At 49.4% G+C, this 13,141-nt stretch overlaps 1 protein-coding gene across 1 annotated transcript in view; it reads right to left on the reverse strand.

Moving 5' to 3' along the window:
• Positions 1-13,141, reverse strand: part of PTPRG (protein tyrosine phosphatase receptor type G) — a 266,165-nt gene that overhangs the window by 43,776 nt on the left and 209,248 nt on the right. Inside the window, exon 13 of the mRNA XM_081106576.1 lies at positions 6,140-6,231. Coding sequence (XP_080962702.1) covers positions 6,140-6,231 — 92 coding nt within the window. The remainder of the gene's footprint in view (positions 1-6,139; positions 6,232-13,141) is intronic.

The raw sequence follows: 13,141 nt of genomic DNA on the forward strand, positions 1-13,141 counted from the left end.
AAGGAAAATACATGGTTAGAGAGGGCAGAGAACCCAGCAGGGAGCTGCCTGCTGCAGGGCTGTTGAGCACATGTTCCTGCTTGCTTACTCGGGCAGTGTGTGGGTCTATCATTACCATTTAGAGTCCAAGGGGCTAAGTCGCTCACTCGGTGATCACTCTCTGTCAAGTTCATGTAGCCCGTAGTGGTTCCCTCAGCCCCATTCCAAATTCCAGCCAAACCTGTCCGTGGGGAGGAGAACCTACAAAGTCCCAGCACAATGCGTGGCCGAGGTCATTCCTGCTCGGACCCTCCCCAACGCCACGTCCCAGGACCGGGCTGTGAGCAGACAGCGTTACCCACTCCTCTCGTGGACAGACCTCGAACGTAGGAACGCAGTGTCCTTCTTGCCTCCCCCTGCGCCCCAAGGCCACGCTCAGGCCTCGCTGTGCCGGTAATACCTCTGTATCCATTTAGGAAGATATGGCAACTATGAAACACGGGGTCGTTACCGAGATTTCAGTCCCTGAGTCAGGACACAAGTGGATTTTTGTCCGGACTCTCAGGAGGCAAGGAGTGTTGGGAGGTTGGAACATTTTATTTCCTGCCATAAAAAGAAATCTCTTTTCATTTGTTACACAGTGAAGTCAATAAAGAAAGGCTTCCTTATAGTCAAAAGACCAATGAATCTTCTTTGGAGATAATCTCTGCATAAATAAAATATGCCAACAAGGTTGGCTTAAACTGCACGTTTAAAACCCTTTTATATGCTGGCACCCTGCCGAAGCCGGGGACCTTCCATTAAAGTCTGTTTTAACTACCAGAGAGGCACGAACCACTTCTGGATTTCTAAGCTACTGACTAGCAACAACATTTTGTACTGTAATGCTCTTAGTAGAAAGTGAGATTTTCTAACTTCCAGAGAAAAGCATAAGCTAAGTTCTGATTTTAAAAAGCTATATATGACGAAAGTGTAAAGGAATAAGTAATATAATATAGTGAATAGCCCCACCAGGATGGCTCAGTGGTTGAGTGTTGACCCATGAACCAGGAGGTCACGGTTCGATTCCTGGTCAGGGCACATGCCGAGGTTGTGGGCACATCCCCAGTAGGGGGTGTGCAGGAGGCAGCTGATCGATGATTCTCATCATTGATGTTTTTATCTCTCTATCCCTCTCCCTTCCTCTCTGTACAAAAATCAATAAAATATATTTTTTAAAAAATATTATGTTTTTATTGATTTCAGAGAGAGGAAGGGAGAGGGAGAGAGAATTAGAAACATCGATGAGAGAGAAACATCGATCAGCTGCCTCCTGCACACCCCCTACTGGGGATGTGCCCACAACCAAGGTACATGCCCTTGACTGGAATCGAACCTGGGACCCTTCAGTTCGCAGGCCGATGCTCTATCCGCTCAGCCAAACTGGTTAGGGCAAAACATAATATTTTTTAAAAAAATACAGTGAATATAAGTTGTAGATGACATATGTACACCAGGCTTCATTAATAACTGCAGGGAAAATATTATTCAAGTTTATTGTTTGAAACAATATTCCCAGGTACAATTTAACTTATCTGGGGGAGGGAGGGCACTTTCCCTAAACATCACATAGGGAGGGAGCAGACACTGCAATTCCCAGTTATCGTGATAAAGAATTGATGTCACTTCTACAGTGATTGGAATGTGACCTCAAAAGCACTTCTTTCATGTTGGATAAATCCTGTTGCATTAGCCACCACATTTTACATAAGTGTAGGTGAGACCAGGATAAACTATCTATACTCTTATAAGACTATGTACACTGAAGAGTCTAAACTCCTCAATATGTTAAACTTTGTATGATTGATTAACTTAAAATTCTCAAAAATACCTATAGCCCTATCCTGTTCGGCTCAGTGGATAGAGCGTCAGCCTGGGGACTGCAGGGTCCCAGGTTTGATTCTGGTCAAGGGCACAGGCCCAGGTTGCAGGCTTAATCCCTAGGGGGTGGGGGTGGGGAGCAATGTAGGAGGCAGCCAATCAATGATTCTTTATCATTGATGTTTCTCTCCCTCTCCCTCTCCATTCGTCTCTGAAATCAATAAAATTATTTTAAAAACCCCATAAACTGCTGTCTGCAAGGGCTGAACTCTAGAAAGGTTAGCAAAGCTTTCCTTAACCATTTGTCTATTTTATTTTACTTCTCTGAAGTCAGCATAACTTACTGATTCTCCTTATGCTTTGGAATAGAAAGATCAGAGCTATTTATTTACGAATTTTAACCACAGCAGAATCATCCCAAAATTGCTGATTTAATGTCTAAATTTAGTCAACATTCAACATGTTTATGAATCCTCCTGGAGTCATTTAAATCACACAGGGAATAAAAGTACTAGTGGGTTGAGTCTCTTCCTTAAGAAGGAAGAGAATAAAAATGACCAGGGAACAAAGAAAGGTAAGGGGAGAGGGTCTTTGATATGGAGGAAACTTCAACCAGTTAACTGCCACGATAGTTTGCATTTAAATACTAGTAAAGAAGGCCCGCTGCTTGCGTCTATAGACGCTTATGGCGTACAAATGGTTAACAGAAGGATGATGAATTCCAAGACAATGAACGAGAATTTAGTGCAGAAGCTGATGGTTAGTGTTAGTGAAAGTAAGGATAAAGAACAACTCAGAAAAAAACTACAGAATATTCACATTTTGAATCTGAAGAGGCCTTGATTGAATGAAGAGATATCCAAAAGAGGAGCCCCAAGACCTGAGATCTGAGGACGGCCAAAACAGCACCCCAAGAGGTGGCAGGGCCATGTGTAAGCATCTGTGCCCTGAAGTCACAGAATTATAATGCTCTCTCTCCGCCATTTCTCTGTGTCACCTCGGGCAAGTTCAGTAACTCTGAGCCTCAGTTTCTCCGCCTGTCAAACGGGGTATCACCTGCCCCAGCCTCTACTGGGCCACAGTGAAAATAAAGACAAAGCATGAAGTTGGTAAATGCTCAAATATTAGGTGGTGAGGGTGATGTTTTCTAAAAAAAGGTTAAATGTAAAATAAGGCCTTGGAACAGAGTCCTGTATACTCCACATTCCACACTGCTGGCTCAGGAGCTCTGTTTGGCAACAGCTTGGCACCTGAATTTTCAATCTTACCCTGCTGCACACATTTTTAACCAGTATGGTGATTCAGTTTCCAGGTAGTTGTCTAGAAATATATTTTTGAAAGTCAATTATAAAAATGAGGCATTCCAGTGATACAATTAGTTGATAAATCTGGGCCTGTAGACCCATTATTAGGTTTTGGACAACGATGAGATGTAACAGATCCAATGGGCAAAATTAGTATTCTATATGACCTCTATAAATAGCCTATTATTTTTGGAAACAAGAACAATGAGAAAATTCCCAAGGTAAATGATTTAAAATCATCCCAAGGAGGTCTCCATTAGAAAAAAGTTGGATTGAGAGTTTAAACAGAATGAAAATAACTCAGAAATTTCTTTAAATTGTGTTTTTCTTATAATTAATTTCCTCATGTAAGAGAGAGTTTGTACTGTAATAACCAGAAGAAACCACAAGAATAAAGAGAATAACAATGGTTAAAGTGCTTCATAAATTACATTTTATAAATTTAATTATTATTATTTTTAAATATGTTTTATTGATTTTTTACAGAGAGGGAGGGAGAGGGAGAGAGAATCAGAAACATTGATGAGAGAGAAACATCGATCAGCTGCCTCCTGCACACCTCCTACTAGGGATGTGCCTGCAACCAAGGTACATGCCCTTGACCGGAATCGAACCTGGGACCTTTCAGTCCACAGACCGATGCTCTATCCACTGAGCCAAACCGGTTAGGGCAATTGTTATTATTTTTTAATATAATATATTGATTTCAGAGAGGAAAGGAGAGGGAGTCAGAGATAGAATCATCGATCGGCTGCCTCCCGCACGCCCCCTACCTGGGCTTGTGCCCTGACGGGGAATGGAACCTGTGAACCTTCCCAGTCAAGGGTGAAACGAGTTTGCCCAGGCACCTCTTCATAGTTAGGAAGGCTCTCCTACCTGGGAAAACAGAGAGGGGAATCTCTCTTGGCTTCACTAGGCAGGTCCTTGACCACCACCCTGCATTACAGCGAAGGTCATTCATCTTTACAAGCGTGCAACAACTTGTCAAGGACACATCTACGATGCCAACTGAGGTACAGCCGAGCACAGGGATCCCCCAGTCAGTGGAGAATTTGAAGACGTTTTATTCCCAGGTGCTACAGTGGGTAAGAACTGGCAGAAAGCCGTGTTTAAGGAAGGCCTTTGGGTTGAATTTTACTTGGTCATGAATAGGGAGCTGGGACATGAACCAGAAAAGATTCAAAAGTGTCTCTGGTCTAAGATTCCTCCGAGGTGTGGATGGCAAGGCAGGCATGACTGATGGCATGTCCTAGGATCCTGGGGGGTTCAGAAGCCTAAAGCCCATGCCAAAGAGCGTGGCACGGTGGGCACTCCCAGTGGGGGTGGCCAGGGTGAGGGGGATCCCAACCCGAGAACCGGTGAGCGCTGGCTCTCCAGGGCTGCGGGACCAACAGCACAGGGTCCAGCAGACACGGCTCACTGCGCCAAGTGCTTTGGCTCACCACCCCCGGGGAGCCTTATCGCTGCCCCCAGTGCAGGTCGGGCAGGCAGCCTGCTCACTTCACAGATTCTGAGACCAGAGCTCAGAGAGGGGAGGTCGCTGACCGAAGGCCTCCCGGCGGACACAGAGCGAGACGCTCGGCTTTCTGATTCCTAACCCCGTGGGAGAAGAAAATGAAAACGAAGACGGCACAGGAAGTATCTCACCATTTAACCTTTGAGAACGGATTTCAACTGCACGGCTACCCAACAGCCGCCGGTCCCATGAATCAGTTCAGGGGAGAGAGGCTCCCAGGCACTTTCCCGAGGTCAACAGATGTTCTCGGTGATGCAGGAGGAAAAGGCTTATCCTCACACGGCTGCACAGACCCGCAGGCCCGACAGAACGACTTCCTCCCGGGTGGGAGCCTGGCACCTCCTGCCTGCTCCCTCTCCTCTCAACGCCACAGTGCGGTTCCCTCCACCGTGCAGGAGGGGTACAGCCAAGAAGGACGCGGGCTAACACAAGACGGACCCCGAGGCCACAAAATGGTCCGTGGAGAAGTTAATCAGAGACTTCCTGCTCCCCACTTGTTTCTGGGGGGACAGGCTTTAGTGAGAGAAGCTGACTAGATGGGGAGAACATGTCCAATTCCAACAACATCTAATGAGTAAGCACACGCAGACACATACAGGGCAGGGGAGGCCCCGACCGTGACCGCACCTGGTGAGGGTCTGCAAACAATAGCAGCCGCCCTCCCCGGCGCTCAGAGAACGGCTGACTGCCTCGGAGCTTCGCAGCTGTGGCCTTCCAGGAAGGTTTTCTGACATATTCTCCCCCCCCCCCCCGCCCCTCCTCTTTCTCTCACAGAGATAAAGAATGCCTACTATGTGCCAGGTATTCTTTTACACTAGGGAGACCCCACGTGCCTTTAGGAAGCTCTCCTAGAGTGGGGACACCTTCCAATCCCACAGGCTGCCCATCTGGCTCAGCCACTGTGGAACTCCTGCAGGGCCACTTATTTACCACAGGCTGCCCCCCACACCCCACCACCACCCCTCGCCCTGACCGAGTGCTCGATCTTTCCACTGGAGGACAAATGAAATACATTCCAGACCAAGCCCATACCCCTCGACCTCCACACAAACACCTTAAGATCCCAAACTTCCAGCTCTAACACAAATGACTTTCAGAGTGAGGAATCACAGAAGGAAATTCAATCTTAAAAATGTATTGCACATGATGATTTTTAAAAAAATCTAGACACAAATACCTATGAAAATGAGATTTGGTCCAAGTAGATTGCTAAAGTGTACGTTTCTCCTTTTCCTACCGTTCCCTCCCTCCCTCCGATGCATCTGGTCACAGTCACTTGTTCCTGGGAAGGAGGATTTCATCACTTAGCAGATACGTAAAGGGGCACAGATTTCATTAACTTGCCCCGAGTTAAGATCTCTGAAACTGGACAAGCGTCACCAGGCTGTGCAAATAATAACTTGTCGTGGCTGTCACGCACGGCGGAGAACAAAAGAGAGGAACAATTAGCCGCTGGGAAGAGGGGCAGGGTCGCACTCACCCGGGATGGGGATAATGGGGATGCTCTCATTGGGGACCACCCGAGGGGAGCTGCTGTCCTCCACGTAGAAGTGAGCCGTCTGGAAGCATTTTCTGTGCAGGAAAGAGAAACACATGCCCACAGTGAGACCAAAGAAATGCACTTTGTCCGAGCTCGTCATTGTTCAGTGCGCCCCTCGCAGACCTTCCAGCTTCCCAAGCCGCACAGCTCCCAGCAACAAAGTAACGAGCTACACAGAAGGACAGCATTCGCCCACTGGAAGAGCCCCAAACAGCTGATGAATATTTGCTTTGTATGATGCCTACCTATCCTGACCGTCAAACGGGGGAGGCTTAGTAAGGAACCACTCAGAGGCAGGAAAACTTGGCTCGGATGGAGTCCACTTGCTCCACAAACTGCTAGGATTGACCCCACCACATGTCTACATCTGACATGTTACAGAGGAATAATCTGCTATTCGACACCCCCAGCACCAAGTTCAAAACCACACTTTGAACCCTCCCAAACACAGTCATCACACAGCCACGGACACAATAGCACCACACTGTCAGGACTCTGCAAAGACTCCCAAAGCTGCAGACAGTTCCCTGAGGGGTCAGAGGGCTTGGGGGCGGAGGTGGGGGTGAGAAAACACTCAAAATCCGAGGCCCCCAAGACAGATCAGAGATGAGGACCCAGCCCCCGAGTGTCCTCTGCGTGGCTGGTCTGCCCTGTTGTTACCTGTACTTCAGGCACAGCAGGGAGCACACCCCGGTCATCGTGGGACGGGCAGCGCGGAGAAGCCGCCGCGGCTCCCTCAGCCTCTGCTCTGACGCCGCGGCCTGGGCTTCCCAGCACCCACGTCACCGCTCACTGCGGCCCTAATGAGCTGCCGGAAGCACAGGCTGAATATTTAATGAGGCTGCTCGGCTTGAATGGCTATTGTGACCAGGGAAGGGTCCCTGTTCATCTGGCGGAGGGGCTGCACAATAGCGGACCCACTGCCGGGCCTTTCAGCCCAGCAGGCGGCCTCCGTCTGGTGCCCTGGCACTGGGATGCGTCCACCCAGCATCGCACGCCCGCCCATGCACACAGCACGGCCGCTGCGCTTCCCGTCCTCCAGCCCCGGGACCAAGGCAGCTTGTCTCCCGGGTTGACCTGCTCATCTAACCGAAGGTGACCTGGGATGCTTCTGTTGGGTACGTTGTGTTTCTACAACACCAGGGAGGGGGCGTTCGGGGAGCTGGAAAATCCAACAGCTCTGTGCTGCCAGGGGGGAGGGGAGCCTCCGGGTCACACAGGTGTCACACCTCAGCTGTCATTCCACGCGCCGTCAGAGAGAATCACGTCTCAGCGTGCAGTGGTTTTCTGTGAGCGGTGCCTCGTCTCAGATGGAAGAAAGCTCTGAGCGACTGTCCATCGGGCCCTGCTCTGGAGGCACCTGGACCCTGGTCCACACCCCTCGGGCCCTGCTCTAGAACAGCGGTTTTCAACCTGTGGGTCGAGACCCCTTTGGGGGTCGAATGACCCTTTCACAGGGGTCGCCTAAGACCATCGGAAAACACATACATAATTAATTACATATTGTTTTTGTGATTAATCATTATGCTTTAATTATGTTCAATTTGTAACAATGAAACTGGGGGTCACCACAACATGAGGAACTGTATTAAAGGGTCGCGGCATTAGGAAGGTTGAGAACCACTGCTCTAGAAGCACCTGGACTGCTGGTCCACACCCCTCGGGCCCTGTTCTAGAAGCACCTGGACTGCTGGTCCACACCCCTCGGGCCCTGTTCTAGAAGCACCTGGACTGCTGGTCCACACCCCTCGGGCCCTGTTCTAGAAGCACCTGGACTGCTGGTCCACACCCCTCGGGCCCTGTTCTAGAAGCACCTGGACTGCTGGTCCACACCCCTCGGGCCCTGTTCTAGAAGCACCTGGACTGCTGGTCCACACCCCTCGGGCCCTGTTCTAGAAGCACCTGGACTGCTGGTCCATGCCACACGGGGCTCTAACATACATCCTCCCACTCTTGGCACATGTCTCGGAGGACTGCTCTTACATAGCACTGAAAAATAACATATTTCTCTGAATTACCTGGAATTGGTAATATAAACAACAAAACAAGTTTTCATCACTTGTTCAGCTGCCTTTACCTACATTTGGAAAATCAGTCAGGCTAACTTAAGCCCTAGGATGTGAAATGCACAAAATACTTTAGGCTTCCGGTGGTAATCTGCTGGGTGTGACCGTATAGAAAGCCACAAGAAAAAAAAAGTCCCATCATTTTGATGTTAGAGGTATATCTTCTGTTTCTAAATTCGTAATAAAGTTTTCTGTTCTTGAGTACTCCCTCCCCCCACCCAATTTGCACCATTTTCCAGAATGTAACATTAGAGTTAAAACACAGCTTATGGACTTCACACATGAACTAGAACTTTAACGACCCAGAGTCAGAGCTAAGAAAAAGCTGCTCTTGTTGAGATATCGGGACACTCAAAAGTATTTATTAACCCAAAGAAATGCTCTATGCCCCTGAAATGAACACCTCCCAATTTACCAGGCCACACTTCAACTAACAGAAAAACAGATCCCACAACAAAATAAGTCTTCCACGTCAGGACCAACATTCCTAAAACATAAAGCTGGGAGTAAAAAGGACCGGTACTGGCCAGGGAACGTGGACGTCGTGTGGCTTAGAGAGGCCGCCGGGCACCGTCCATCTCTCCCTGGAAGAGGACGGCAGGCAGTCATCCGGTCCCCGTCACACGTGGACCCACAGGCTCCACTTTGGAGAAAGCCTGTGTGTACAAGAGCCAGCCACACTCCTGTGGCCCAGGTGCTGCTGGTCGTGGATTTTCCTGGAGCAGCAGGACTGTGGCTGCAGCGAGGAGCATGGCCTGGGGCTGAGGGTAGAGGCAGCCGGCTCTCCACAGCTGCACCTCATGCCTGGCGCACGCCCGCCTCCCGGGACCAGCAGGGCTGGTGCGGGAACCTAACCCCACCACCTCGGGGGAGACGTCTGCCCTTAGAAACTTGGGGAACACTCATTCAGCTCCCACTGCACAGCAGCTGCCCAGGAGCCTTAAAACCACTTCCTAAAACAAGTAATTTAGAAAGAGTTCTCTACATCACACACGATCTGTGCAGAGAAGGTCTACTGGAATTATCCTAAATCCTCTCACAGTGAGCATCATATTAACAGTTTGGGAAATATTGCTCCACACTTTTCCTGATTTATTGACTATTTCTTGATCACTGACGATGAGGTGCAAAAGGTCCCTGCCCACATGGTGCATTTTCTTTCTCTCTCTCTCTCTCTCTCTCTCTCTCTCTCTCTCTCACACACACACACACACACACACACACACACACACGTAAAGTTTCAGTTAAGTTGTGGTTATCAACCAGCAGTGCTTAACTCTTTGGTTTGGGTAGCTTTAGACATACAAATGTGAAGGGATCAAGCAGTATACGCCCCTCCAACAAGAATCTGGGGACACTTCAGGTGGCTGATACTTTTCAAAATCAAAAAGTGCTGATCCTGCCCTGACCGGTTTGGCTCAGTGGATAGAGCGTCAGCCTGTGGACTCAAGGGTCCCAGGTTCCATTCTGGTCAAGGACATGTACCTTGGTTGTGGGCACATCCCCAGTGGGGGGTGTGCAGGAGGCAGCTAATCGATGTTTCTCTCTCATCGATGTTTCTATCTCTCTATCCCTCTCCCTTCCTCTCTGTAAAAAAATCAATAAAATATATCTTTAAAAAAAAAAAAGTGCTGATCCCGAGTCCAGAAAACCAGTCCTGGAAATGTCTGGACCGCCACTCAGCTCCTCCAGCGGGGGCTTCCCATCCTGCGACCAGGAGGGGGTTCTGAGGTCGACAGACATGCGGGTCAAAACGCACATCCCTCTGGCGAGCCTGAGGGGTCAGTGTCCTCAGCCAGGGTGCATGGCTTACGGCAGCACTGCCCTCGCCAAACCGTGACTGCTGGGCGTGACCAGAGCAGGATCCCAACACAATTCCCAGGCTCCCATGGAAGCCACGGCTACAGAAGAACCGAGGGCTGACATAAGGGTTAGAAACCAAGGCACCATCTTCACATTGAGCTCAGTGGGTTTGGAGTCACATCAGGGTGACAAGGTGTTTGTCAGGGCTGTGCCGCTCACAATGCTAATTGCAGACCAGGACGGGCAGTTGGCTGAGCGGCTGCTGAATCTTAATTAAGCAATCTTAACTGATTTATAGACTGCCCTCATTTAAATGTGCCGTGGCACACCTGCTAATACTCCCATTTACTCCCCGGCTGTGGAGCACAGGAATCACATTAATATTTACTTTTGTAAATGGATCGGCTGGAGTAAGCCATGTATGAACGAGAGCCACTTGCAAACAGACGCTGAAACCGCTCTCGTGCCTTCGAGGGAGACAACGGTGCTGAGTTAGGAAGACGCGGATTACTCATTAGGGCAAAACATTTCCAGAAACTGAAGCGCCAAGGACAACAATAGGAGGAAAAGGCTGTGGGTGTTTTGGGCTTTTTGTTCCTCTTTTTCAATTGATTTTAGAGAGAGGAAGGGAGAGAGAAACATCAATAGGTTGCCTTCCGACCGGGGAATGGACCTACAACCTGGGAATGTGCCCTGACCGGGAATCGAACCCGCCACCTTGTGGCGCGCAGGACCAATGCTCCAACCAACTGAGCCACCTGCCCAGGGCTTGCTGGGCTTTTCTTCAAAGAGGAGTAACTGCTTGAACTAACTCGGGTCCTGCTTGGAAAGCGAGTTCTGAGTTGAGATTTTTCACGAGCAGCCATGCATGTGCTGTTACGTCTCCTCACTGTTGGTTAAATGACTTTGTAGGCTCAGTGTGCACTTGCAGTGTCTTTTTCAGGAAGGAATCGTCCACAAAGAGAAGTCAGAGCGGTCCTCTCATCTGCATGCTGCCCAAACCATTAAAGGGACATGTGAGCTGACAACTATGAATGTGCGTTTGGGGATAATCAAATGACACATTTCACGTGAGGACTGAGCTGGAGGCCCTGGGACATCTGGCTGTCATACCTTGGACACACAGGGCTCGCCAGATGTGAGGAGATGAAGGGGGGAGGGAAGGGGAAGCGGACACAATGAGATGCATGGGGTGTGAGAGGACACAGCTACCAGATGAGGAAAAAACACTTCAAAATACCGGATCTCACATGGGAGGAGAGACGCCCAGTCCACTGCGCCCCCCCCCTGGGAGTGACAACAATCCGATTCCCGCAGTGAGAGTTTCACAGGAGGATACGAGCTGTCGGCAACGAACAGCTCAGGAAAGCGGGAGAAAATGAACAAATCATATACGCATAAGAGGTCTCGGGCAACATACGTTCTCGCTAAGCATGAAGCTTGCCGCGAAGTCCTTGCAGGCACCCGGGAGTGACCGAAGTCCTGGCCATACTTTCCAGGGAATCAAAGACCAAGTGCCTGAGCGGGACGTTCTGACGTGACAGCTGGCTCTGAGCAGTGAGCTCTGGACAGCCCGTCCCAGGGCTCCCAGCTGTGGGCAGAAAAGACGGCTTGCAGGCGGGGCTTCCGGGGAGTGTGTGTAGGGGGGTTTCGGGGGTCTCCCACACTCAGTCAGGACCCTGGAGTGCTCTGACTTTCTGACTGAGGCCTGAAGGCTCCTCCAGCTCATCCTGCCACTGTTTGAGGGCACGGACACAACCCCCCACTAACTGGGGAGGGAAATGAGGGCCTGATGGCCCCACTCGTTTTGGGCCGGCGGTGGGAAATGGAAATGCATAGATGACTCCGTATCCATAGCTGAGAATGGCCTGGTAAGAAACCATTGGCAACTGCGTATTTCGTTAGCATACTGACTGAGATAAGTCAGTCAGACGTGCGCACTCAGTGCTATTTTGAGGAGGATTTACGTGCCTCCTCACTCGGCAGCCCCAGATTGTAGCACTTTTTAAATACTTGGGACCATCTGGGGGAAAAAGTTGATTCACATATGACACCATTAACCAGGTTATATTCCAAATGATTTAAGAAGTTAATATTAAAATTTGAAACCATAAAAGTACCTGAAAGAAAAAGTAACCTCTAACTTCCTAATGAAGACTCAGAAAAGAAATTTATGGAGACATCTGACTCTATACAAGCAGCAGCATAAACACAGTCAAAAGGGATTAGGAAAGAGCTTTGGCAACCATATTGCTGACGATGGATCTCTCTCTCGATTAGAAAAAGACCAACAACGCAAAAGGAGAATGAGCAAAAGACAAACAGTTTACAGCCGTGGTTCTCAGCCTTGGCTGCACATTGGAATCATCTGGGAATCTTGTTAAAATCCTGATTTCTGGCCAGAACCGGTCTGGCTCAGTGGATAGAGCGTTGGCCTGCGGACTGAAGGGTCCCGGGTTCGATTCCGGTCAAGGGCATGTACCTTGGTTGCAAGCACATCCCCAGTAGGGGGCATGCAGGAGGCAGCTGATCGATGTTTCTCTCTCATCGATGTTTCTGGCTCTCCATCCCTCTCCCTTCCTCTCTGTAAAAAAAATCAATAAAAAAATTTATTTTAAAAAAATCCTGATTTCTGGGCCTCATCCTCCAGAAATTCTGTTTCTTTGTTACTAATGAGGAGGTCCAGAAATCAGGATTTTAACAAGATTCCAAGGTGATTCTAATGTGCAGCCAAGGTTGAGAACCACTGGTTTACAGCAAAAGGAAGACAAATGACCCACACATGAGAGTTGCTCCACCTCACTCATCACTGAGAGCAAACGCACTGAAGCTACACTGAGACACCACTTTTTTCACCACCGAGGTGAGCAAGAACACCAAAGCCTGACAGTGCCCAGCGCTGGGGAAGCTGCTCGGAACAGGCAGGCTCCTGTGTCTCTGATAGAGGCCGCCTCGGTAACCCACCCCCGGGGGGGGGGGGGGGCAGTGTGGAGCCATCCATCCAGCTGGTGTGACTCAGTGGATAGAGTATTGGCCTGCAGGCTGAAGGGTCCCAGGTTCGATTCCGGTCAAG

The sequence above is a fragment of the Myotis nattereri genome (assembly GCF_964212035.1).
Source record: "Myotis nattereri genome assembly, chromosome: 14".
In the NCBI taxonomy this organism is placed as follows: Eukaryota; Metazoa; Chordata; class Mammalia; order Chiroptera; family Vespertilionidae; genus Myotis; species Myotis nattereri.